Source organism: Lepus europaeus, chromosome 11 (assembly GCF_033115175.1).
Source record: "Lepus europaeus isolate LE1 chromosome 11, mLepTim1.pri, whole genome shotgun sequence".
In the NCBI taxonomy this organism is placed as follows: domain Eukaryota; kingdom Metazoa; phylum Chordata; class Mammalia; order Lagomorpha; family Leporidae; genus Lepus; species Lepus europaeus.
The window spans coordinates 114,836,006-114,861,589 of NC_084837.1; the positions used below are offsets into that span (position 1 = coordinate 114,836,006).

At 50.4% G+C, this 25,584-nt stretch overlaps 1 protein-coding gene and 1 long non-coding RNA gene across 4 annotated transcripts in view; one reads left to right on the forward strand and one right to left on the reverse strand.

Moving 5' to 3' along the window:
* Positions 1 to 52: 52 nt before the first annotated feature.
* LOC133770401 (uncharacterized) lies at positions 53 to 25,156 on the forward strand. Of its 2 annotated transcripts, none has more exons than XR_009867333.1 (5): positions 53 to 271; positions 22,500 to 22,540; positions 23,261 to 23,428; positions 23,954 to 24,090; positions 24,801 to 25,156. It is a non-coding gene; the product is annotated as an uncharacterized LOC133770401 (long non-coding RNA). The 2 variants fall into 2 exon arrangements; XR_009867334.1 differs by having other exon boundaries at positions 23,358 to 23,428.
* The window catches only part of BBS4 (Bardet-Biedl syndrome 4), a 48,165-nt gene continuing 46,209 nt past the window's right edge, over positions 23,629 to 25,584 (reverse strand). For both annotated transcript variants that reach the window (XM_062206497.1, XM_062206498.1), the window contains 2 exons: positions 25,152 to 25,353; positions 23,629 to 24,886 (listed from right to left, as the gene is read on the reverse strand). In XM_062206497.1, the coding sequence (XP_062062481.1) occupies positions 24,777 to 24,886; positions 25,152 to 25,353 (312 nt within the window). In that variant the 3' untranslated portion in view covers positions 23,629 to 24,776. The remainder of the gene's footprint in view (positions 24,887 to 25,151; positions 25,354 to 25,584) is intronic.

A 25,584-nucleotide genomic window follows, 5' to 3' on the forward strand; every position in this document is an offset into this window, starting at 1 on the left:
GGGTTAAGTGAGATGAGACTTCTGTTTTACCAGAAAGAAGGGTTTGGAGTAACTCATCGTTTGCAGATCCTCTAGACCTGCGCAGACTGCAGTGCAGCGTTCTCCCTGGGCCTTCCCCGGGAGGGCCTGAGCGTCGCTTCCCCAGACGGTCTCCATTTGCTCCTTGCATTGTCAGTAGAGGAGTCCAGGAAGAGAAAGCACACAGCCTGAAGCAGTGTTTTCAGAGAACAGGCCGCTGATAGCGACAACATGACTGCTGGTCCTCACATCGGTAAGTGGGTGTTGTTCCATACGGTGGAACTGAGGGTGTGCGGATGGGTGCATGTGGACTTGCTGGTTAGGCAGCTGGGGTGGGAGTGACGACGTTGTCACCTGGGACACAGTAGACAGAAGGGAACTGGGAGGGCGGGCCACCCTGGCCGAAGTGGGGTCTCTAGCCCCTCAGCCCTAGGCTTTGCACTGAAATTTCACTGGCCTGGAGAGGCTGCGCCTTCCTGAAAGCTGTCAGTGCTCCCACTAGCACACACTTGACCCTGCCCTGGCCTCCAGGTAAGAGGTGTGGCACACAGGGCCCTGGCAGCCGAAGGGCGGTGATGGCCAATCAGAGATGCCTGTCAGGTCCAAGTGGGGTGGGGTGAGTCCTCAGGAGAAGTTCGGGTTCTGAGCCGGGTTTGGATGTGGTGAGTGTTGTGTGACCCAGGATGCAGTGGCTGGCTGAGCCCCAGTGTTTGCATCTGTGGAGCTGGTGTCATTACACAACGCTGGCAGGCACCGTGCATAGCCAAGAGATCAGTAGTGACTGCTACGTTAAACAGGCAGTTTCCTGGTTCTCTTTAGAACTGTATTCAGTCATCTGAAAAACTGCAACAAACTTCTTTGAGTGGGAGATTTATACCCAGTGCAACCACGAATGTGAAGTGTACCACTGGCTGAGTTCTGACAAGTGGGTGTTGTGTTGGGCTTGGAGTTGGAGGGTGACATGACCAGCAGGGGCTGCGCAGCTCAGATCTGGAGGCTGATCGTGCTGTGGAGGATGACTGGGCGAGAGTGTGAACTCCAGTCACCACCCTCTTGTGAGAACCACCCTCTGAGGTGGCTCATCTCTACCCTGGGTTTAACCCAGGCCCCAGGGGTGCCTCTGTGCCACCTGGGAGTCATCCCAGGCCACCCCCAACCCTGCTCCCTGGAGCAGCCACCACTGGTTTCCTTCACCAGAGCTGAGTCGCCTGTTCCGGAGCTTACAGATACAGTCACCCAGTGTCTGGTGCTTTTGTGAAGCTTTGATTGAGCATGGCATTTGAGGTGACTCCGTGTTTGTAGTTACTGCTTTTGATGGCTGGTGTTCCACTGACCACAGAGCTTCCACTCAGCATCGTTTTCCCAGGAAAAGTCCCCAGGACTGGCATCTCGTGAAAGGCCTTGGTCCACGGTGGCTGGGCCGTTTCCCACTCCCACCAGTGCCGCACGGCAGTTCTGGTTTCTAACCTGTGCCAATACTGGGAGCTGTCGCTGTCTAATTTTAGCCCATTTGATGGATAATTGGTGGTATTTCAGTGTGATTTGAATTTGCGATCCCATCAAGAATGGGGGCCAGCCACTGTGTCAGTGAATTAAGCTACCACCGGCTGTTTGAGTTCTGGCTGCTCCATTTCCAATCCAGCTCCCTGAAAATGTTCTGGAAAAGCAGCAAAAGATGGCCCAAAAGGTTGGGCCCCTGCATCCACTCGAGGGAGTGAAGGTTGAAGATCCATATCTATCTAACTTTTCTTCTCTCTCTCTCTTTTTTCTCTTTCTCTCTTACTCTCATTTTTTCCTCTCTCTCTCTCTCTCATTGCCCTTCGAGTTAAAAAACACGTTTTCAGGTACTTAGCACTCATGTCTTTTTTTTTTTTAAAGATTTATTTATTTGAAAGAGTTAGGTCTTTCATCCACTGTTTCACTCCCCAAATGACCAAATGTCCAGAGCTGAGCTGATCAGCAGCCTCTTCCGGGTCTCCCACATGGGTGCAGGGGCCCAAGGACTTGGGCCATCTTCCACTGCTTTCCCAGGATGTAGCAGAGAGCTGGATCAGAAATGGAGCAGGGGCCGGCACTGTGGCACAGTGGGTTAATGCTCTGGCCTGAAGCGCCGGCATCCCATGTAGGCACCGGTTCAAGACCCGGCTGCTCCACTTCCGATCCAGCTCTCCGCTACAGCCTGGGAAAGTAGTTCAAGATGGCCCAAGCCCTTGGGCCCCTTCATCCACGTGGGAGACCCAGAAGAAGCTCCTGGTTCCTGGTCCTAGCTCCTGGCTTTGGATCGGCGCAGCTCTGGCCGTTGCAGCCAATTGGGGAGTGACCCATCGAATGGGAGACCTCTCTCTCTGCCTCTCCTCTCTCTGTGTAACTCTAACTTTCAAATAAATAAATAAATAAATTTTGAAGAAGAAGTGGAGCAGCCAGGACTCGAACCAGCGCCCATATGGGATCCCAGCACTGCAGGCTGGGGCTTTAACCCTCTGTGCCTCAGCACCAGCCCCTCATGTCTATGAAGTATCCAAATCCTTTGTTCACTTTCTGAAGTTCTGTTTGTTCGCTATATATTGTTTAGGTTTTGTTTTTTGAAGATTTATTCAAAAGGAAAGTTACAGAGAGATCTTCCATCCGCTGGTTCACTTCCCAAATGGCCTCATTGACCGGGATTGGGCCAATTGCTGCTGAAGGCAGAAGCCCATTGCTTTCTTGGGTCTCCCACATGGGTGAGGGGCCCAAGCATTTGGGCCATCTTCCACTGCTTTCCCAGGCGCATTCACAGGGAGCTGGATGAGAAGTGGAGCAGCTGGGTCTCCAGACAGTGCCCACATGGGATGCTGGCGTCACAGGCAGTGACTTAACCCACTATGCCACAGCACTGACCCAGATTTTTTTTTCATTTAGTTTTAGAGATTCTCTATACATTGTGGATCCATTCTTTTGTTGAGGTGTGCTTTGTATTTCTGTGGCTTGATATTGTTTCCTTAATATCTTACAGGCTGTACCTGTATCACCAACATAGCCTTGTGTTTTTTCTAGAACTTTGTAACTTTAGTTTTGACAGTTGGGTATGTAATGCATTGTGAGTTACTTTTTGTGTGCAGTATTGAGTTGGAGTGACTTTGCTTTAATTGACATTCGTTGTGAGTGTTCGTCGTGCACAACGTGAATTACACATACACTGTGAAATGGTTGAATCGAGCTGAGTAACATAGCCTTAACTCACGTTTGTCATTTTGTGGCGAGAACACTTTACTCACATGAATTTTCAAGTATGCTGTCATTAGCTGCAGTCACGTGTCCTTCAGTGGTTCTCACAGACCGGTTCCTGCTGAAGTCTTGTATCCCTTGCCACCCCTTGGATTCATTTTCCCCACACAGCTTTGCCGCAGCACCATTTGTGGAGAAAGTTTTTCTTTTCCCAGTTGCGTTGTTCCGGTGCCTTTATCCAAAATCAGATGACTCTAAGTGCAGAATCCACGTGTGGACTCCATCTATTTTATTAATGTTTTCTCAGTCCCTGCCAGTACCACATGAATGTTCTAGGTCCTTTGGGTTTCTGTAAAACTTTCAAACCAGTTTGTGAATTTCTGCCCAAGCCTAATGGGATTCTGACAGCACCTTAAGGAGCGCATGGGGGAGAATTTCTGTCTGAGCAGTGGTCGGTCTTTCCTAGAGCGTGCCGCACCTGCTGTTTGCTTCGCGTCCACACGGGGGTGCTGTTGTGCTTTCAGTACAGGTCACACGTGGGTCCTGTTAAGTTCACTCCTAAGATGTCACGTCAGTGGGACCTGACGCGATTGAAGGAGAATCTCACTTTCAGGTTGTTCCCGGCTAGTGTACAAAATATCAATGATTTCTGTACGCTGACCTTGTATCTTGCAGCCTTGCCAGATCCACTTACTAGGCGTAGTGACTGATTTCTAGGGTTCCCTAGGATCTCAGCAGGAACAACCATGTCGTCCCTTTCTCACCTTCATGCCTTTTTTGTTGCCACTTCAGGCTGGCTGGAACTCTGCGCCAGTACGCGGTTGAATTGAGGTAGCGAGAGTGAAATAAACACTCTTGCCTCACCTCCCTCCTCAGCGTGGGGAGATCCATTGCATTGTTTGGGTTTTGGTGGTTTTCATTTTGTTTTGTTTTGCCTTACGTGCTCTTTTTCAGGTTGGTAATACTCTTCATCTATTCCTGATTTTCTGTTTTTGTGAAAACTTTTTAAAACTTTTTTTAGAGTAGTTTTTTTAAAAAAAATATTTATTTATTAGGCCCGTGAGTGTCTTGCTAAAGCTGCCACCTGCAATACCAGCATCCCATATGGGCAACAGATTGAGTCCCACCTACTCCACTTCTGATCCAGCCCTCTGCTGTGGCCTGGGAAAGCAGTGGAGGACGGGACAAGTCCTTGGGCCCCTGCATCTGATAACAGAATTTGACCCCTTAAAAATATATTGGAATGTGGCCTCTTAGAGTTCCCCAGAAGTCAAGTCTGGGGTGCCACTTTTTTTTTTAAGATTTTATTTATTTATTTGACAGAGTTACAGACAGTGAGAGACATAGAGAAAGGGCTTCCTTTCATTGGTTCACTCCCCAAATGGCTGCAACGGCCAGAGTTGCACCAATCAGGAGCCTCTTCCTGGTCTCCCCCATAGGTGCAGGGGCCCAGACTTGGGCCATCTTCTGCTTTCCCAGGCCATAGCAGAGAGCTGGACTGGAAGAGGGGCAGCCGGGACTAGAACCAGCAACCATATGGGATGTTGGCGCCACAAGTGGAGAATTAACCTAATGCACCATGGCGCTGGCCCCTGGGGTGCCACATGTGTTATTGGAATTTGGGGTGCCATACGATATTACCATATGCTTATTAATCCCCAATATTAATAAGCCTGAGTGAGTTCTTGCCTAATATTTAGAGAAGAATTCTAAATACTGACATAAAGGAACGAGGCAGCATGGTACATTTTAAGCTTTTATTTAGTGCGAAAGGTGCATAGGAAAGTGAGGGCTTTAGTTCAGTTTAGAGAGAAGGGGAAATCTGGAAATGAGGGTAGTGTCCATACCAAGCAGAGAGCAGGGCAAAAGCCACGTGCAGCAAGCACCTTGAGCTGCTTTCCACCGCTTATCAGGCAGCAAAGCAGAGGCAGAGCGCCTTTTGGGGCACTCCTTGCCTTTATGTATTTCTCACAGGGGAGTAGCTACATGGTCCAGTGGCCAGGTGAAGCTCAAGTATGGTCAGATAGGGCATGATGTCACACAGGGGTGTGGCGAAGGCATGGTCTTCCAGCTCACAAACCTACTCAGTTTTAGCTGTACGCCTGCCTACTTCATTCCCCCCTCAGAGACTCCAGACCTTAATCTTGAGGTGGTGTTGATGGGTGTCGAGTCACCATCTTCTGTAGCTGCTTCCTGCTGATTAGGGGCACAGGCCCTGCCTGTTCTCAGTCTGGAAGTCTCTGCCTATCTCATCTAATGAGTTAGTTTCATGAGCTGGAGCTCTTTCAGTCATCGCCAATGTCTGTGTCCCCTGCATGGTCATCATTACTCTCAGAAGTTGCTGGGTTCTGAAACATGTTTGTCAGTCACCATGAGCAAAACTGGAATAACCCCAAGCATGACTGGTGTGCCCCTTAAAATGGAAAAAGCATGTCTAGGCCGGCGCCGCGGCTCAACAGGCTAATCCTGCGACACCGGCACACCAGGTTCTAGTCCTGGTCGGGGCACCAGATTCTGTCCCAGTTGCCCCTCTTCCAGGCCAGCTCTCTGCTATGACCCAGGAGTGCAGTGGAGGATGGCCCAAATGCTTGGGCCTTGCACCCACATGGGAGACCAGGAGAAGCACCTGGCTCCTGGCCTCGGATCAGCGCGATGCGCCGGCCAAAGCACGCTGGCCGTGGCGCCCATTGGAAGGTGAACCAGTGGCAAAGGAAGACCTTTCTCTCTGTCTCTCTCTGTCTAACTCTGCCTGTCCAAAAAAAAAGCATATCTAGCCATCTCAGACAGTAGGTGGTGAGAGATTACCCCTATGCAAACTATAAAACCATTTAGCTTGAGCATAGAGGGCTTTAATGTCCTTCTCAATGAACATACTATTATTTGAGTAAAGGTGGCAGATCCCATTGAGCACTGCACACATGCCCCCTTGTTCTATTAACACGAACTTTAGGGCCTGTCTATTGTCCATAACTACCCTGGACAGGGAGTCTACTGAAACCAGAGCTTGCTGTAGAAGTCCTGGCCGGCGCCATGGCTCAACAGGCTAATCCTCCGCCTTGCAGCGCCGGGACACTGGGTTCTAGTCCTGGTTGGGGCGCCGGATCCTGTCCCGGTTGCCCCTCTTCCAGGCCAGCTCTCTGCTATGGCCCAGGAGTGCAGTGGAGGATGGCCCAAGTGCTTGGGCCCTGCACCCCTTGGGAGGCCAGGATAAGCAACTGGCTCCTGCCAGTTGCAGTGCAGCGCGCCGGCCACAGTGCGCCAGCCATGGCGGCCATTGGAGGGTGAACCAACGGCAAAGGAAGACCTTTCTCTCTCTCTTTCTCTCACTGTCCATTCTGCCTGTCAAAAAGAAAATAAATAAATAAATAAAAGATGTCCTGAAGTGTAGGCCAGATTACCGAGAGCTGAGGTCAGGTTCTTAAAGTCGGTTTCGAAAACTCTTCCAGGCTGTCACTCTTACCTTTAAGGAACCCACTAAGGAGTCCTTATGCCAATAATGGCACCCAGAAAGAACCAAAAGAGGTAGGCACTGAGGTGTAGCATCTTGATGTGGCTAGGACGAGAGTTTTACTTATCGCTTTGCCTTTTGAAGGGGTATTTTAGATCTTCAGTTGGCTCACAGGAATAAGCAGACATACCTGTTGGATCCACCTGTGGAGACTCAAGAGGTAGAGGTTTAATCCTTGACAAATGTACCCAGCTTGGAATTCCCTGTAATTTTACAGAAGTAAGCTGTTGCTGTGGATTCGTTCTGAGAGGAGGAGCGTGGTGGGGGCAAGAGGCACGGAGTCACCACACAGACAACGGGCGTCAGGTGAAAGCGGGCCAGAAGCGAGCAGCCTGCAGACTCCTTTGTTTCAGTTGGTACAGCAGCTTATATAGCCGAGGCAGCCAATCCAGTCAAGGGGTGGTTTATGTCCTAACCAATCACTGCCTGTTGCCAGGCAGGCTCCTTTGCCAGGTGGGTTCCGAAACCATTCCTGAGTAACTGATGCTCGCTTGCCAGCAGCCATCTTGGCATAGCCTTCTCATTCCACCACATTTCCCCCTTTCTGTTTATTTTTGAGCAACGGGAGGCATGATTCCTGGCCATACTATTGTTGACCCCGTTTCCATGTGGTCTCCTGCGGCTGTGCCTGTCTTAGGTTGTCCCCCAGGGGATCTTACCCATCATTGACTAACCAGCCCTCAAAACAGGAGACCACAGGAGTGCTTGCTCAGATAGGGGTAGGAATGAGGAACAATGGTAATCAGGAATGGCATGACCACACACAGGCTGTGGGCCATTCGAGTGGCTGACTGGAGCTAATGGGGTATAAAGCAGTAGCGGATGTGGCTATGGGCAGTTCCTCAGGGCAGGATGATAGGGCAGCAGTTTGACAATTGGTAGCCGGTGCGTCTGCTAACAAGGTGGACTCTCAGTCTTGTCCAGCTGGTTCTGGTTTATTTTCAGTTGGGGCTTGATGTTTCTGGCTGGTACACAATGGGCTGTCCCGCATTCTCTGGAAAGATATATCCTTGGCCCTTGGTTAGCAGGGTGTGGTCCCTTCCATTCTCCTGTCAGGGGGTCTTTCCACCTAACCATAGGGGCCAGGATCTGGGATGGAAAAGATCCCAGTGTTTATAAGCTGGGCTGACCCCTTGGGAATCAAAAGTAAGAAAATTGATAGTGAAAAGGACCTCAGTCAAAGCAAGCTGTGGGTCTGGGGGCATATGTTTTTTTGTATTTGTAAGAGATCTTTGATAGTCCTAAGAGTTCTTTCAACGATTGCCTGTCCCTGTGGGTTGTATGGGATACCTGTGGCAGACTGTATGTTCCAGGACCTCAGGAAGGAAGTAAATTCCTGTGATGTATATGCTGGCCCGTTATCTGTCTTTATGGTCCCGGGGACACCGAGGACCAGCATGGCTGACTTGACCACCTTTATCACATTACTGGTCTTTTCTCCGGATTGGGCTGCTGCAAATACAGCCTTTGAATAAGTATCTACCACCACATGGACAAACTTAAGTTTACCAAAGGAGTTAATGTGGGTGACGTCCACTTGCCAGAGCTTATTAGGAGCAAAGCCTCGCGGGTTCACTCCTGCTTGGTGCAGTGGTCCTAACAGGGCAAGGGGGGCACAGTTCTTGCAAGAGTGCACTAGGTGTTTGCACTGGCTCATTGTTAGCTACGGGAAAAGCGATTTTATGTTGCTTGCTGACATGAAATTTTTGGTGTAGAATACGGGCTTGTTTTAGGTGTCCAATGGAAGCCGTGTTGCAGGAGATAAGATGATCAACCTTTTTATTGCCTTGGAAAATAAAGCCAGGTAACCCAGTATGTGATCTTAAGTGTGAGATATACCATGGGTGTTTTCTGTTCTCAGCTCTTTAAGTGTTGTGAACATCTGTCAGTTGGCTTATTGGTCATGTTAAAGACTGCAAAAGGGATCGTCTTTGCTGCCTGTACTGAGTATTTGCTGTTCAAAAATATATTTACCAGCCCATCCTGGCTAAGGAGTAGAACCTTGACTATTGCCCTTATTTCTCCCAACTGTACTAATCCCCCGTGGAGTTCTACATGGATCTTATCTTTTTCTGTTGAAGATTTGATCATTATTCCAAACAGCGACTTGTTGGCGTCTGTAAACACACATGGTGCCATGGGTATAGGTTGATTAGTGGGGGAAGCATGTTTTGGATAGTCTATCTCTAAGGTTTGTAGTGTCTGGAGTAGTCTGTCCACTGGCAGGTGATTGTCAACCTGTCCTGGGAAATTTATCATTAAAGTTTAAGAGTGTGCTATTCTGCATCAATGTGGACAGTTCTAATTGTGATAGGGGTAGGACCACTATGTCTGGCTCTGTGTTAAATATCTTATTGGCATAGTATTTTAACTTAAGTCCTATCATAAGGATGGCATCTACTTTGTTAACTATTTTATGACACACGCTCCAGGCTATGTGCACCCAAAAAAGTGGTCCGTGTTGTTGCCAAATAACTCCTAAGGGATCCTTGAGAGTAGATATGGTTATGGCAAATAGAGGCACCTGAGGGTCATATCTTCAGGTTTTTAAATTTGACAACTGGGTATTGATGTTTTCTATAGTGGATTCGGCTGCTGATGTCAATGTGATTTTTGAGGAAGGGCTGTTTCCCTTAGTCAGTAAATCGTATAGCGGTCTAAGTTCTGCAGGTGTTAGGGGAAGGAAGGGCTTCAGCCAATTGATTTGGCCACATAGTTGCTGAAGTTCGTTAAATATTTATGCTTGACTTTTAGGTGTGGGCCCAGTGGAGATATATGGGAGGAGATTTGATAACCCAAGAGTTGAAAGGGAGGAAAATGATGTACCTTTTCTGTGGCAATAGACAAACCCAGGAATTGTACATTTCTTACTGTCTCACTTAGACAGGCATTCAGAATTGCTGCATCCTTGTGAGCAAGTAAGATATCATCCACATAACGTATGACCAAGCACTGATCTTTAAGTGTACTGGTCGCATGAGAAACGTATCTTTGAAAAATGGCTGGGCTATTTTTCATGCCTTGTGGGAGTACTGTCCACTGAAGTCTTTTTGTGGGGAGCTGGAAATTGGGCTCCCATACTGTAAAGGCAAAATAGACCTTATCCTCCTCTATGATGGGAATGGAAAAGAAGCAATCTTTGATATCAGTGGTAACTATGTGGTATCCGTTAGGAATGGCCCCTGGATGGGGCATGCCAGCCTGGAATGTTCCCATCTTTTTTATGATTTTGTTGATGACTTTCAAATCCTCTAGTAGCCTATATTTTCCCTGTTTCTTTGGTATCACAAAAATGGGCGTGTTGTGACAGCTAGTGGAGGGCTCTATGTGTCCCTCTTCCAGTTGTTCCTATAGCACTTCTCTGATGTGGTACAATGAGAAGGCTAGGCCAAGTTTGGGTTGTAATATTGGCCACTGCTCTACCCAGATGTTTCCTGTTTTTTCCCATTCAATGGGGATTGGGCCTGGCTTTTGTGAACAGTGGCCCCCTAGAATTGGGGGTGAATCTTACTTGAAGGCTCTCCATTAAAGTTGTTGGCCCGTGGAGATTTGTGATCCGTAGTAAGGACCGCTTGCATTTGTGAGAGCACATCTCTCCCCCATAAGGTCATGGAAACCTCAGCAGTTAGTGGGAAGATGGTTCCCGCATCTCCATTGTCATCTCTGCACGTTACAGGCGTGATGACCTGATCAGCAGTTTTAATCCTCCAACACCTTGGAGGTCCGGCTCCGATGCTGTCTTCCAATGTTTCACTTTCCTTGCGTCCCTAGCTTTTAAGACAGTGACACCTGCCCCTTTATCAATTAAACCCACAAAGGCAATGTCATCTAAATATAGGGTCAATTTCGGCCTCAAATTGAAGATGGGCATCGACCAGCTATTGGTGGTGGACTCTCTCTTGCTTGCTGGGCTGAGAGCCACCCTGCTAGGAGTTTAAAGGCTTGGGCTTGCAATCTTTTGCCCAATGAAAGCCTTTTTTTACATCTGGGACACAGCCTTCTGGGCTTGCCCCGTCTGTCAGTGTTTGGGCAGTTTCGCTGTAGGTGTCCTGTTTCCTGACATCCTCAACAAACTGGAGGGTCATTAGACTTCCTTGTGTTCAGTTTGTTAATGGCTGCAGTTAGGGCCTGTATGGGAGCTCCTTTGTAGCTACTATCCATTTAGAAATGTCTTCATTATGGACTGGGGCAATTGCAGCTTTTGCCTCTCTGGTAGCACCTTCATAAGCTAATTGTTTGACCAGATTGTCTTGATCAGGGCCAAGCGGTAATCTTTTCTCTCCTGCCTCCAAGACTCTGGTGAGGGAACTGGGGAACCATTTGCCTGGGCCTTGAACTAGATTTCTAAAGAGCTGACTATAATCAGGAGGATTTATATTTTTTAAGGCTCTAAGTGCCAAATCTCTGACCTGATCAAAATAGGCAACTACTCCAATGCGGCCTGTTCATGAGGATAGATGTAGGTGCCATGGCCTGTAAGCATATCAGAGGTCACTGCTATTCCACAGGCAGCATTATTGCTCGCCACGGTTTCAGCCTGTTCCTCATAGGAGGCTTTCTACTCTAAGAACTGTGGTCTCGACAAACATGCTTTCAGCAGTGTAACCAGTCAAAATGAGTTTGCAGGTTCACTGCCCATTGTGTGAGCGCCTGTTCAAAGTAGGGAGAGCAGGGTCTGACTCTTGAGAAGCCTTTTTTAGCATAGTGAGGTCATTCATGGGCGTTGGAATCCAGGGCCTGGATTCTGCATCCGCTCCTACATTAACAGCAAACATGCGGGTGGGATGGGGTCTAGCGGCTGCCCTGAGAGCCTGGGGTGCCTGGGGACTGCCACAAACGTGGGGATCCTTACTGGGTTATTGCCTCAAGGTTGTCTAAGTTCATCCCATGGGTATTTGGGGGGTGGCTGACTAGGCATTGCTGTGTTGTCTGCTCTCATGTCACTTTCACTGTTGGAGCTCTCCCCCTAACTCATCAACTGTTGTCTGTGAGACAGGGACCTGGAGTGACAGGCTCTTATCACTCACAGATTCATTGTTTGGTAATCTGTGTGGACTTCTGAGAGGGAGGTATCTTTCCCATGTTTGAGCACTGAAGAGCGGCGCACCACGCCAACTCAGCCAAAGGAAAGACACGCACAGCACGGCTGCCATGACTGAATAAATCCCTAGCACCTCGGTAGCTGATGGCATTCTGCAGGGTTCCCTGTGTTAGACAGACAGACAGTGGTGTGTCAGATCGTACGTGTGTCCTGTGCTGAGTGGGGGACTTCCCTGATTCGCTAGGTCAAGGCTGTATGCCCACACGGTGCTTCCAGAGCATCACCTCTCTTGAGTGAGGGAAGATGACTTGGTTCCAAATTCCGGGATGATCAGTCACTTACGTGAACTCACCAGGTGAACCGAAAATATAAAGAGGAGCCGAGAAGCGGCGCTATGCTTCTGGGCGGTGTGTGTCTAACCTGGGGTCACTTAGACCGAGGACAAGGACAAGCAAAGGGGCACAGGAGGGGTTCTGTGCTCACCCTCACGGAACTGAACAGCACACAAAACTCCAAGGGGCCTACTTGCCAAAATCAAAGGGGGACCTCGCCAAGTCCGATATGCTGTCTCTCTGCCACGTTGGCGCCAGATGTTACTGTGGATTCGTTCTGAGAGGAAGAGTGCGGTGGGGGCAAGAAGCGCGGAGTCACCACACAGACAACGGGCGTCGGGTGAAAGCGGGCCAGAGGTGAGCAGCTCGCAGACTCGTTTATTCCAGTTGGTACAGCAGCTTATATAGCCGAGGCAGCCAATGCGGTCAAGGGGCGGTTTATGCCCTAACTAATCACTGCCTGTTGCCAGGCAGGCTCCTTTGCCAGGTGGGTTCCGAAATCATTCCTGAGTAACCGATGCTCACTTGCCAGCGGCCATCTTGGCATGGCCTCCTCATTCCACCACAGTAGGTACGCTCAGCAGTACCCAGTAGGGCCCCTTCCACTGGGGCTGTAACTGGCCTGAGGGAGACCCTTCCTTCCAGGTGTTTAATAAGACCAAGTCCCCTGGGGAGATAGGCTCCTCATGAGCTTCAGGGTCTGGCGCCGGAAGGACCTTGTTGCCATACTTTACCAGAACCTTCTGTATCTGGTCTAGTTGATAATGTACTTTATCTGACCTTGCACCTCTGAATCAAAGAGGATGTCAGACGTGAGGAGAGGCCTTCCATAGAGCATCTCATAGGGGCCAAGCTTTAAGGCGGTTTTAGGTGCTGTTCTCAGCCTGAGAAGAGCAGTTGGCAACAATTTGAGCCACGTTTCTGAGGTCTCCTGGCAAAGCTTGGCCAGAGCTATTTTAAGGCTATGATAGCCTTTTCAACTTTACCTGATGACTGAGGCCTCCAAGAAGTATGGAGGTGGTGAGAAGTTCCTAGAGCAATGGCTACTTGCTGGGTTATTTTAGATATAAATGAAGGTGCATTGTCACTCTGGAGTGACCATGGGAGTCCAAAGCGTGGTGCGGTGTCTTTCAGCAAGGCTTTAGATACCTCGTGTGCTTTCTCCATTCGAGTCGGAAAGGCCTCTGTCCATCCTGTAAAAGTATCAATAAAGACTAGAAGGCACCTATAATTGCTTGCTGGGGACATGTTGGTAAAATCAACCTGCCAGTCTTCGCCTGGGTATGTCCTCCTCTGCACAGGAGTCAACAGGGGAGGTGGCCTTACGTGGCCAGAGTGATTTTGGAAGCATAGTGGGCAAGAGCAGGTTACTTCCTTTATGACAGTATTTAGTCCTTTTCCTCCAAAAGCTCGAGAGACTAGTTGTACTAAAGTGGGTAAATCGTGTATGTCCGTAATAATTTTCCATTGAATGACCATTGGGAGCATAGTTCTATGGTTTAACATTCACCATCCATTTGCATTTTTAGTATAGCCCTGCTGTTGGGCCCATTCATTCTCAGGCTCCATATAGTGAGGTCCCTTAGTCATTCCACAGACTGAGGTATAAGGGCCATTTCCAAACTCTCCTGTGTAGCTGCTCTTTTTGCTGCTCTATCTGCTAACACATTTCCTTGGTTAACATATATATCTCCCTTTTGATGTCCCTTGCAGTGGATGGCGGCCACTTCTAAAGGCTCCAGTACTGCCTGAAGTAGAGCTAGTATCTCTTTTCCATATTTAACCAGGGAATTCTTTGCAGTCAGTAAGCCCCTCTCTTAATTTCTTTTTTTTTTTTTTTTTTTTTAATTTATTTGACAAGTAGAGTTATAGACAGAGAGAGACAGAGAGAAAGGTCCTCCCTCCATTGGTTCACCCCCCGAAATGGCCGCTACTCCCGGAACTGCGCCAATCCGAAGCCAGGAGCCAGGTGCTTCTTCCAAGTCTCCCATGAAGGTGCAGGGGCCTAAGCACCTGGACCATCATCCACTGCCCTCCTGGGCCACAGCAGAGAGCTGGACCAGAAGAGGAGCAGCTGGGACTAGAACCAGCCCACATGGGATGCTGGCACCGCAGGTGGAGGATTAGCCAAGTGAGCACGGCACCAGCCCCATGTCCGTTAATTTCCAAGACCCCTTGCACTTGTGTGGAGTTTTACTGACCTAAGGGGCTGACCTAAGGTCATTTTGGTGGCTCCCTCCACCAATAGTGCAGTAGCAGTGACTGCCATTAAACACGCAAGCCATCCAGTAGCTGCTGAATCTGGCTGTTTTGAAAAGTAAACCACTGGCCGTGGGAGTGGACCCAATTTTGGGGTTAGTACTCCCAAAACCACCCCTTATTTTTCTGCTATGAACAGGGCAAACGGCCTGCTCAGATTAGGAATCCCTAGTGCTGAGAATTCTGGTAAAAGCTCTTTAATTCTTTGGAATGACTTCTGTAGCTCTCCCATCCAGCAGGTGGGTCTACATCAGCGCCTTTTAAGGCCTCATACAAGGGTTTGGCTATCAACCCGAATCCTGCCATTCCCAAAAATGCCCCGAGCTGCTTTGTCGTCTGTGGTGGCCCTATACATAAAATAGCTTCCTTTCTTTGGACTAAGAAGGTCCGTTTCCCTAGAGCTAGGATGTACCCCAGGTCATCTACCTCCTGTTTAGAAATGTGGGCCTTCGCAAGAGAAACTTTGTACCCTCATTTAGCTAGGAAGTTTAAAACCTGGATGGTGTTTTCATCTGAGTCCTCTTTAGAGGGGCTCCAGATGAGAATATCGTCCACACCGTCAGATCCCCCCGTTCTTTATTGCACTTCCCTGAGTTCTTTTGCGAGTGCATCACAAACAGGTGAGGGCCTGTCCTGATAGCCTTGGGGGAGGACAGTCCATGTACGCTGCTGAATTACCCTGGAGACGGGGTCAGTCCATTCAAAGGCAAATAAAATTAGGACTCTGAGCTCAATGGGATATGAAAGAAGGCATCCTTTAGGTCCAACACTGTATACCATGAGGTTCCCTCAGGTATTTGTGACAATATCGTATAAGGATTTGGCACAATGGGATGGATTGGAACAACTTCCTCATTAACTGCTCTGAGGTCTTGGACCATCCTATATTCTCCACTGGGCTTAAAACTGGCAGGATGGGGATATTACAGGGGGATCAACAAGGCACCAGAAGTGCATGTTTGAGAAATTTTTTGGTACTGGCGTTGATGAGGAAATGTGTTCTTGTCCTTTAAGAGAACTTTGACAGGTGTGGCCTATATGGCCCACCCAGGAATTCCCTGATCTCAAACTTGGGGATCTATTGTTTCCTTTATTTCAGCAGGGATAGTATCTAAAATAGGACTCGCTTCAGTAGTTGCCAGTATCATAATGAATGTCTTAGATGTCAGGGAAGTTAACCTTACAGAGGCTCCAAGGACGACACTAAGTCCCTTCCAAATAAGGGGGTTGGGCACTCTGACATGACTAAGAACTGGTGTGCAACGAGTACATCTTCTGTCTGACATACTAGGGGGAAGGTAAATCTGGGATCGAGGCTTCCCATCGACCCACACAACAGCACAGCTCTTAAGGGAAAGTGGTCCGACATGGGAAGTGGGCACAAAGTAAGTGGCTCCTGTGTCAATTACAAAATTAACAGGCTTACCTGCAACCTCAGTGGTCACCGGGGCTCTTGGTGCAAGACGTTAACCTCCTCAGGAGCCTTCAAGGTCCCCAGGCCCCATCCCTGTTCGGGGGAAGCCATAGGTGGAGTGGGAGACCCCCCGCTCCCTTCGGAGAAGAGGACAACTCCTTCTCCAGTGGCCAGTCCTTTTGCACTGGGGACATTTCCTGGGAGGGAGCTTGGGAAGAAGACGCTCCTTCTTCAAGGGTCTTTTTTTTTTTTTTTTTTTTTTTTACTTTTTGACAGGCAGAGTGGACAGTGAGAGAGACAGAGAGAAAGATCTTCCTTTTGCCATTGGTTCACCCTCCAACAGCTGGCGCGTGGCGGCCGGCGCACCGCGCTATTCCGAAGACAGGAGCCAGTTGCTTATCCTGGTCTCCCATGGGGTGCAGGGCCCAAGCACTTGGGCCGTCCTCCACTGCACTCCCTGGCCACAGCAGAGAGCTGGCCTGGAAGAGTGGCAACTGGGACAGAATCTGGCGCCCCGACCGGGACTAGAACCCGGTGTGCCGGCGCCGCTAGGCGGAGGATTAGCCTGTTGAGCCACGGCACCAGCCAAGGGTCCTTGTTGATCACATCTATAGCACCTCCCTGCCATCACAGGACTTCCCCTGGGCTGACTCCGAGGTCGCGGTGAGCGAGGTTCAGCCATCGCCATCTAATGAGCCTGTGGTCCAGCCTGCTCTCCATGCTGGAGTGCTCTCTCCTCCGCCTCACCCCTATTATTAAACACTTGAAGTGCTACTTCTAACAACTGGCTTATGGGGGCTTGGGGTCCCACAGCCAATTCCTGAAGCTTTTTGCTAACATATGGTGTTGATTGCGAAATGAAATAGGTACCAAGGTAAACCAGTCCTTTGGAGACTCAGGGTCTACACTGGTATATTTCCTCACTGCTTCTGCCAGTCGTCCCGGGAACATAGCTGGATTCTCATTTGGACCTTGCACTACCTCTGATCTTTTCATAATCTATAGATTTTACACTGCATGTCATCCCTGCCAGCAGGCATGAGGCCATGTGGTCTCGCAGCTGTGAGCCCGAGTCCCTTTTTGATGATGCCATCTGGTGCAGTGTGGAACGGCTAAGGCCCCCATGACAAAGTTGTCTGGATGTTGGACGGACATCTCATCAGCAGGTCTTTGAGTGTCTATCCAAATACGCTGTTTCTCTTCAGCAGTGCAACACGTAGACAAGATGAGATGTATGTCATTCCAGTTAGGATCATAAGCTAAGGTTAGGGCCTGGAACTCATCAGCGAACCTAGAGGGTCTTCTGAAAACCTCCCTATTTTCTCCTTACAGAGGTTTAAATCAGGGTAAAGGGAACATGAATTCTAATTGTCCCTGTTCCACTGACAACTTCTCTCAGGGGATAGTGTCCCCCTGTCAGTCAGGAGAGGACTCCACTCCTGGTAATCCCAGCTGGGCTACTCCCTGGCATGCCAGAGTGGGAAGGGTTAAAGGGAGGAGGTCTTGGGGCAGTAGGCATCAGGTTAGACTTGGGAGGAATAGAAGGGGACCCAGCATCTTTCTGGGGCAACTCTGGTGCTATCACAGGTTGAGACGGAGCTGTGGGCTCACCAGTAATGGATCATCAATCATACCCACTGGCTGCTTACCCTCCTGTTTGGTAGCAGAGGCAGGGTGTAGACCAACCCTCTTTTTAGGTGATGTTGGTGATACAATGCCATAAAGGCCTGTACATAAGGAACCTCGGACCATTTTTGCTGCTTTCTGCAATACAAGTCGCATTCTGAAATATCGAAACTAAGAGTCCCATTTACTGGCCATGTTGCACCACCTCCCAACCGATAGGTGGGCCATACGGTATTACAAAGAGTAACCATCCTTTCCGTGGTAATGCCATCTAGCTTGAGGGCGTCCCAATCTTTTAGTATAGATGCTAAGGCAGTCTCCACGGGAGCAGATGTAGCACCCATAGTTGAGTCACCTCATAACCTGGGGAGACAAAAGGCAAATAGGGCTAAGCTTCGGCCCAGTTATATCTCTGATCATCTACCTTAACTGGTAATCTGACATCTGAGTGCTACTACACCTGTTATAGAGCTTAATGCATATATATCAGACCAAGGGAATACAAGCCACCCAGTCTGAGAAACGCCACTCCAGACTGTGAGAATCCCGCTCAGAGATGAAAGAAACAGACCAAAATAATAAAATATGATTTGTGAATCAAGACCTGAAGGGAGCTCCTGGCTTTGGCTCTGTCCAGCCCTGGTCATTGCGGCCATTTGGGGAGTGAACCAGCAGATGGAAGACCTCTTGTCTCTAACTCAGCTTTTCAATTGAATAATTAAATAAATATTTGTTTTAAAAAGGGATTTACTTATTTACTTGAAAGGCAGAGTTCGAGATCTTTCAATGCCGATTGACTGCCCAAATGGCCACAATAGCTGGGGCTGGGCCACACCAATGCCAGATGCCCAGGGCTCCGTCTGGGTCTCCCACAAGGGTGCAGGGGCCCAAGCATTTGCATCATCTGCTGCTGCCTTCAGACACATTAGCAGAGAGCTGGGTCGGAAGTGGAGCAGCCAAGACAGGAACCACTGGCTGTGCCATGACACCCTAGAGCAGGATCCAGAGGGAGGCACACGTTTCTCCAGGTCCCCACTGCCCGGCACATGGCCTCGTCCACAACAGCAGCCCCACCAGAGTGGCAGGCGTGCTACTGTTGATGAGCCTGCACTGACACCTTGTCACCACCCAGCGCCTATGGCACCCTCCCCCTCCCCCACCTTGGACACTGTGTGGTGTGACAGGTGGGTGCTGACAGGCCCGGCCTGCTGTGGTGCCACACTGGGCATTACCCCCAGCAGCCCCCGTGGGTGCTCTGGTCCACCCCAACCCCCGGTCCTGTTACGTCTCCTTGGTGTGCCTCTCCAGAAAGTCCTGCCACTGCAGTCCAGTAGGGTGCAGCCATTCCTCCCACTGAGCAGCAGCACCTGCGTCTCCCCCATGTCTTCCCACGCTTGGTGGCTGTTTTCTCCAGGCTGGGTGACATCAGCACTCTCCTGTCTGGATGGACCAGTTCATTCCTCCATTCACTTTCTGAAGGACGGTGGTTGCTTCCAAATTCAGGTAGTTGTGAGTGAAGCTGCCATCAGCGCACATGTGGACGTGTTTCCGACTTGGGGTGAGCACCAGGCGTGCAGTTGCTAGGTTGTGGGGCAGCTTTGCACTTGTGCCAGCAGTGAGACGGCGTTTGGTGTCAGCGCTCTGGCCATTCCGACGGGTGCGCGTGGTGTCTTCGGTGACAAAGGCTGTGGAGCAGCCTCCAGGTGCTGCCTGTTGAGGGGGCTGTCTGGTCTGCTTCTCGTTGACATATTCTAGATAACAGGTCTGTAGCAGCCTTTTGCATGATGGCTTTTAGGAAAATTTTCGGATATTGAAATCCAGTGACCTTTCTCTCATTAGTTTATTTGGCTACTTTGGTGTTCAGGTGTTAAACCAAGCGTGGAATCCTGGGATAACCTCTACCTGTTCATTTCTTCATGCTGCAGGATTTGATTGGTTAATGTTGATTTTTGGGCCTGTGTTCCTGCAGGGTAATAATCTGTACTTTTCTTGCTTTGCAATCTCTCTATTCATTTTTTTAATTTATTTATTTTTATTTTATTTATTTTTTTGACAGGCAGAGTGGACAGTGAGAGAGAGAGACAGAGAGAAAGGTCTTCCTTTGCTGTTGGTTCACCCTCCAATGGCCGCCGCGGTAGGCGTGCTGCGGCCGGCGCACCGCGCTGATCCGATGGCAGGAGCCAGGTGCTTCTCCTGGTCTCCCATGGGGTGCAGGACCCAAGTACTTGGGCCATCCTCCACTGCACTCCCTGGCCACAGCAGAGAGCTGGCCTGGAAGAGGGGCAACCAGGACAGAATCCGGTGCCCCAACCGGGACTAGAACCCGGTGTGCCGGCGCCGCTAGGCGGAGGATTAGCCTAGTGAGCCGCGGCGCCGGCCGGATCTCTCTATTCAGTTATTTTTATTTGAAAGCAAGGGACAGAAAGCATTCCCATTTGCTGGTCTGAATGCCCACAGTGGCCCAGTGTGTGACAAGGACCTGCTGCCTCCCAGGATGCACATCAGGGGGAACCTGGATCAGAAGCAAACCAAGCACTCAGATATGGGATGCAGGTGGCTGCTTAACCCTCTGTGTCACAATGCCCGCCTCTTTCCTTTCAGTAACTTGGACTTTTTTTTTTTTAAGGTTTATTTATATGTTTGAAATTATAGAGTCAAGGGCAGAGAGAGAGGTCTTCCATCTGCTGATTCACTCCCCAAATGGCAGCAATGCCCAGAACTGGTCTAACCCAAAGCCAGGAGCCAGGAGCTTCTTCCATGTCTCCCACGCAGGTGCAGGGGCCCAAGGACTTGGGCCATCTTCTACTGCTTTCCCAGGCCAAAGCAGGGAGCTGGATTGGAAGTGGAGCAGCTGGAACACAAACCAGCACCCATGAGATGCCAGCACTGCATAGCCTACCACGCCACAGCGCCAGCCCCTAATGTGGACCTCTCTAGTCTTGGTGTTTTTCTTCTACCTAACTTGGGTTTATCTTTTTCTTTTTCTAGCTTAAGGTGGAAACCTAGCATGTTGATTTATTTTCTAATAGAAGCACATACAGTTAACATTTCTCCTCTGAGCACAGCTGTTAGCTGAATCCTACAAATGTTTTCATTATTAATCAGTTCAAAATATTTTCTGATTTTTCATATTTCCCCTTATAAGCTTTTGTGTATTTAATTTCCAAACGCTTATGGAATTTATAGATATTAATATCTACTATGATTTCATTGTGGTCAGAGAAGAAATTGTATAGATTTCAATTTTTTTAAGATTTTATGTATTTGAAAGGTAGAGTGACAGATCTTCCATCCACCTGGTTCACTCCCCAAGTGGCCCCAGTGGCTGGGGCTAGGGCAGGCCGAAGCTGAGAGCCCAGAGGTACATCCAGGTCGCCTACATGGGTGGCATAGCCCAGGTACTTGGGCCACCCTCCACTGCCACCTTAGACACTTTGGCAGAGAGCTGGACAGAAGTGGAGCAGCCGAGATTTTTTTTTTTTTTTTTTTTTTTTTTTTGACAGAGCTAGACAGAGACAGACAGACAAAGGTCTTCCTTTTCCTTTGGTTCACCCTCCAAATGGCCGCTGCAGCCGGCACACTGCGCCGACCAAAAGCCAGGAGCCAGGCGCCTCCTCCTGGTCTCCCATGAGGGTGCAGGGCCCAAGCACTTGGGCCATCCTCCACTGCACTCCCAGGCCACAGCAGAGAGCTGGACTGGAAGAGGGGCAACCGGGACAGAATCTGGCGCCCCGACTGGGACTAGAACCTGGGGTGCCGGTGCTGCAGGCAGAGGATTAGCCAAGTGAGCCACAGCGCCAGCCACAGCCGAGATTCTAACTGGCACTCTGGTATGCGATGGCAGCATTGCAGGCAGCAGCTTAGCTGTGTTACACTGCCAGTCCAGCACATGGTCTGTCTTGAAGAGTGTTGCGTATACTTACAGAATGCGGGTTCCAGGGAATGGCGTTGTGGCACAGCGAGTTAGGCTTTCACTTGCAACCCAAGCCCTGGCTGCACCAATTCCGCTTCAGCTCCCTACTAATGCGCCTGATGTGGGAGGCCTGGAGTGAACTAACAGATAGGAGATCTCTCCCTCTCTCATAACTCTGCCTTTGAAATAAATACTTCTTTTTGAATAGTGTCTGTTCTGGGATTACTGTTCTGTAAATGTTAGGTCAAGGTGGTTCGTAGGAATTCTGTGAATTGCTGGAAGAGGAGGTGTTAGTAGTACTCATATATCCCAGTGTGACAGTGAACTTCGTTCTGTCCGTTTTCATGTTTCTGAACTGTTTTTCCCCGAACTTGGCCTCTTGATGGTTGTGATGTGAGCCTGTTTCTGTGAGACTCCTGCTCCGGCATCCGCTGTTGCTGTTGCAGCCTGAGCCCCACGGACTCCTTAGGCCTGGAGTGTGTGCGGTGCATCCGCTCCATCCTGTCAGTGGTGAGAGCCTGGGCTTGAACTCTCCATTCTCTGCTGTCTTTTAATTGGAATGGTGAAGCTCAATGCGTTTGGTTGTAATTACTGCTGTGGTACGACTTTCGCTTGCCGTTTTGCTTTCCGTTTGTCCCACCTGGATTTCTTGGTGGTGGGCCTTTTCCCTCTCCCTGCTATTTCCGGGGAGGAGGAGACTCAATCATGCTAATGTCCCTCCTGTGTGTTCAGCAGGCCATCTGACAGGTGTGGTGGCTGCTGTGGGGTGAGGGCTTCCCACACCGTGCAGACGCCGGAGGGCTAGCTTTGTCCCCCACGAGACCACACCGCGCCAGGCAGCCCTCATGCCCTCTGAGCTGCAACTGCCACATGCTGCCCTTCTGCATGGTCAGCCTCGTGGCGTACTGGTTTTGTCACTTGTCTGTAGAAGCGGTGGGACAGCTGGTCCAGCACAAACCTGCTCTGCCATTACAGTAACTTCCTCAGTAACACTTGACCATCTTTGCAATGCAGTTTCAGAGTAAGGGCACTTTTCCCCCTCGTTGCTTGTTCCTGTCTTTACTTTTCTGCCTCTGGTTTCCGGATCTGTGACTGCGTACGTGCTCTCGTTTTCCTAATTCTGTGAAAACTGATGGCATGCCCAACCCCCACGCAAGAAATTAAAGCAGCTCCTTTCTCTCCAGAGTGAATGAGAAACTGCCAATCTGCACACCCAAAATACCAGGTATGTCTTAGGGTGGGGGTGTTGGGTTTTTTAATTGATTTATTTTGAAAGGCAGAGACAGAATTTTTTTTTTTTTTTTTTTAAAGATTATTCACTTCAAAGTCAGAGTTACATAGAGAGATTCCATCTACTGGTTCACTTTCAACTGGCCGCAACAGCCGGAGCTGGGCCATTCCAAAGCCAGGAGCCAGGAGCTTCCTCCAGGTCTCCCACACGGGTGCAGGGGCCCAAGGACTTGGGTCATCCTCCACTGCTTTCCCAGGCCATAGCAGAGAGCTGGATGGGAAGTGGAGCAGCTGGGTCTCGAACTGGTGCCCATATGGGATGCTGGCGCTTCAGGCCAGGGTGTTAACCCGCTGTGCCACAGCACTGGCTCCAGAATCAGTCTTCTAACTGGTGGTTCACTCAAGTGGCCACAAAGGCCAGTCTGAAGCCAGGAGCCTGGAACTCCATCCAGGTCTCTCACGTGGACTGCGGGGGCCATCTTCTGGTGCTTTCCCAGGCCATCAGCAGGGAGCTGGACTGGAAGTGGACGAGCCAGGGCTTGACCTGGTGCCCACATGGGATGCCAGCATCCAGAGGGCACATAACCTGCTGGGCCACAGCGCCAGCCCTGGACTATTTTTTTCACTGAATGCAAGGTACCGTCTTGCCCCCAGGAAGTACGTGAAGCCCCAGCAGCCCTGCTTTCACTTACAGGGTGCTTTCTTTCACTTACAGGGTGCTTTCTCTACTCAGCTCTTCCCAAGTATTGAGGTTTTCTCTGAACAGTGAATTCAGTTCTGCCCCTTCAAAAGATGCCTTCCCTCCACTTCAGCTTGAAGAGTCGTCCAGTTTCCAAGTCAGTCTGCGAGCACCATGCCTGTCACCACCACTGCTCCCCCACAGGTGGGTGCACCACTGCAGTGACACACGGCTCAGGAGCAAGGGTTCAAATCCTCGTACCTACGAAAGCTTCGCCTCACACACATGGCCACTCCTTCCATTGCAGGAAGGGGTAACAGAGCCTCTTTCTCCTTTGCAAGGGTTCAACGTGGGTGGGGGGCTGCCTTCCGCACCCCAACCTCCTCGGCTTTCTCTCAGCCACCTGCTTCTCCCCCCTTTTCCTCCTTCACTTCTCTGCCTCCTTAGTGCTAGCTTTCCTCTGACAACTACGTCCAAATCCACGGTTTTAGCTCTCATTCCAAGGATCTGTGTCTTCACATCTGAAATATGACCCTGTCCCACAACCAGACTTCACAGTCGACTGAACCCAGCTGCCAGGACGCCTCCACTCCCTGGGCACCCAGCCTGCTCTCAGCTGCCCCGCTTGGCCTCGCTGCCGTTGATTTTAGCTCTTTTTTAACCCTCCTCTTCCTCTCCAAGTCAGGCTACAGCCCTGCTCCCGCTGAGACCTCACCAGTGACCTTTCAGTTTCAGTGACTGGATCGGTGCTGGGGACTGTGACGCACGAGCACTGGCCCGTCAGTGAGCGGCCGGCCTGCCTTCCACCAGGGCTGCTGCACCTGCCCTGAGGTCCTCTTCCAGTGTCAGACTAGCCTTGCAAACAGGTAAGGGAAGACAGGGATCGTCGCTTTCTAAGAAGTTTTTATTGTGATCTCATTTATTCCTTTATTCAGGGACAACTTTCCTCAAAGGAATGCTGATACATAATCTAGAGATAAAGCAGTTACCTTTGATCAACTCCTCGGCTAGCAGGTGCTTCCCTATTTTTTTTCCGAATCCTCGGAGCTGACAGCAGAGCAGCCGTGGGCTCCTGCTGCGCACACTGACATGATCTGGCTGCGCACCGACGTCACACAGGGACCTACTCCCGATCCCGTCTGGCGAGCGCCCAGAGCTCTCCCCGGCTTTCTCTTGAATTCAGAGAATCGCACCTGCAGTGCCTTGGGGACGGATGCCCTCCCCAGGCCTCACCATCACGAGCCGCTGGGCAGTCTGTCCCCGCCCTCCCTGCACAAGGGAAGGGCTCAGCCAGCCTTTAGAACCAAGCAGCATCCTGTGTTCTTGAGCGGATAGGGTCGGTCTTCTCCTGTTTCTGGCTGAGGGGCCTGGGGGGCTGCACAGTCGTGCCTGAGGCTCCTTTCCAGGCTCCATGGGGTCACTGTGGCACTCCTGCATTCCACGTTCTAATTCTGTGGTGCCCGCCAGGGAATGGTGCTGGCCGCTACCTGGCCTTTGCTAACTGGGGCCATCCTCAGGTACCTAAGGACTCCTGACTCTGGGGTCCTCCTAGCTATTTTTCACTCCTCTGTTCCAGCGCTTCTGTTGGACTTGCTTCCACAGCAGGCTCTGGCTCCAGCGGAAGCGAAGGTGGCTTTGGGAGCGGGGCTGCGCCTCCAGCACCTAGGGCAGAACAGATGGTACGGACACTTGAGGCCAGAACCCCACTCTGAGTGTCACCAGCAAGTCCTATATTGTTGAACTAGTGAGGCTGGTATCTGCAGCTGTGAAGAGACTAACAGAGCCACTGAGGCACCCCAGGTAACAGTGTCCTGCACAGCTGGCCCTGAGCAAGCCAGTGCGACACTGGATGTGCAGGTGCCAGCCTCCTGCTGGCCCGGGGGCTCGCACCCACGCGGTCTTCCTGGAGCTCTGGGTAGCCTCCTACCTGAGGGAAGTGTCCTGTACGCAGCAGCTGAAGACATCGCCTGCCCCAGAGCCTGATTGGAGCCCAGAGGCTGCTGCAGACCGGCGGGCTTGCTGCTCGAGGCGCTGCGGTGCTTTGACTTGGGGTCTTTAACTGGTTTAGTCCAGACCAGGGCCTCCCCCACCTGGAGAGCAGCTCCCAACTTCTGGGCCATCTCCACCATCTTGTGCCCCGACAGAAAGAGAAAAGAGTCAGACGTGACTAGCCGAATGAGCCAACCCCCCTCCCCAGCCTCCCAGCAGGAGTGCAGTCGGTTCCACATGACGCAGGGAGTTGTTGTCACAGGAAGTCACTCTCAGCAGCACAGGCTGCCTTCAGTGAAAAGTGACAGCTCGAACTGGTGCACAGTGGAGCTGCAAAAACGGCCCAGAGACACAGACCCGACTCCTGAGTT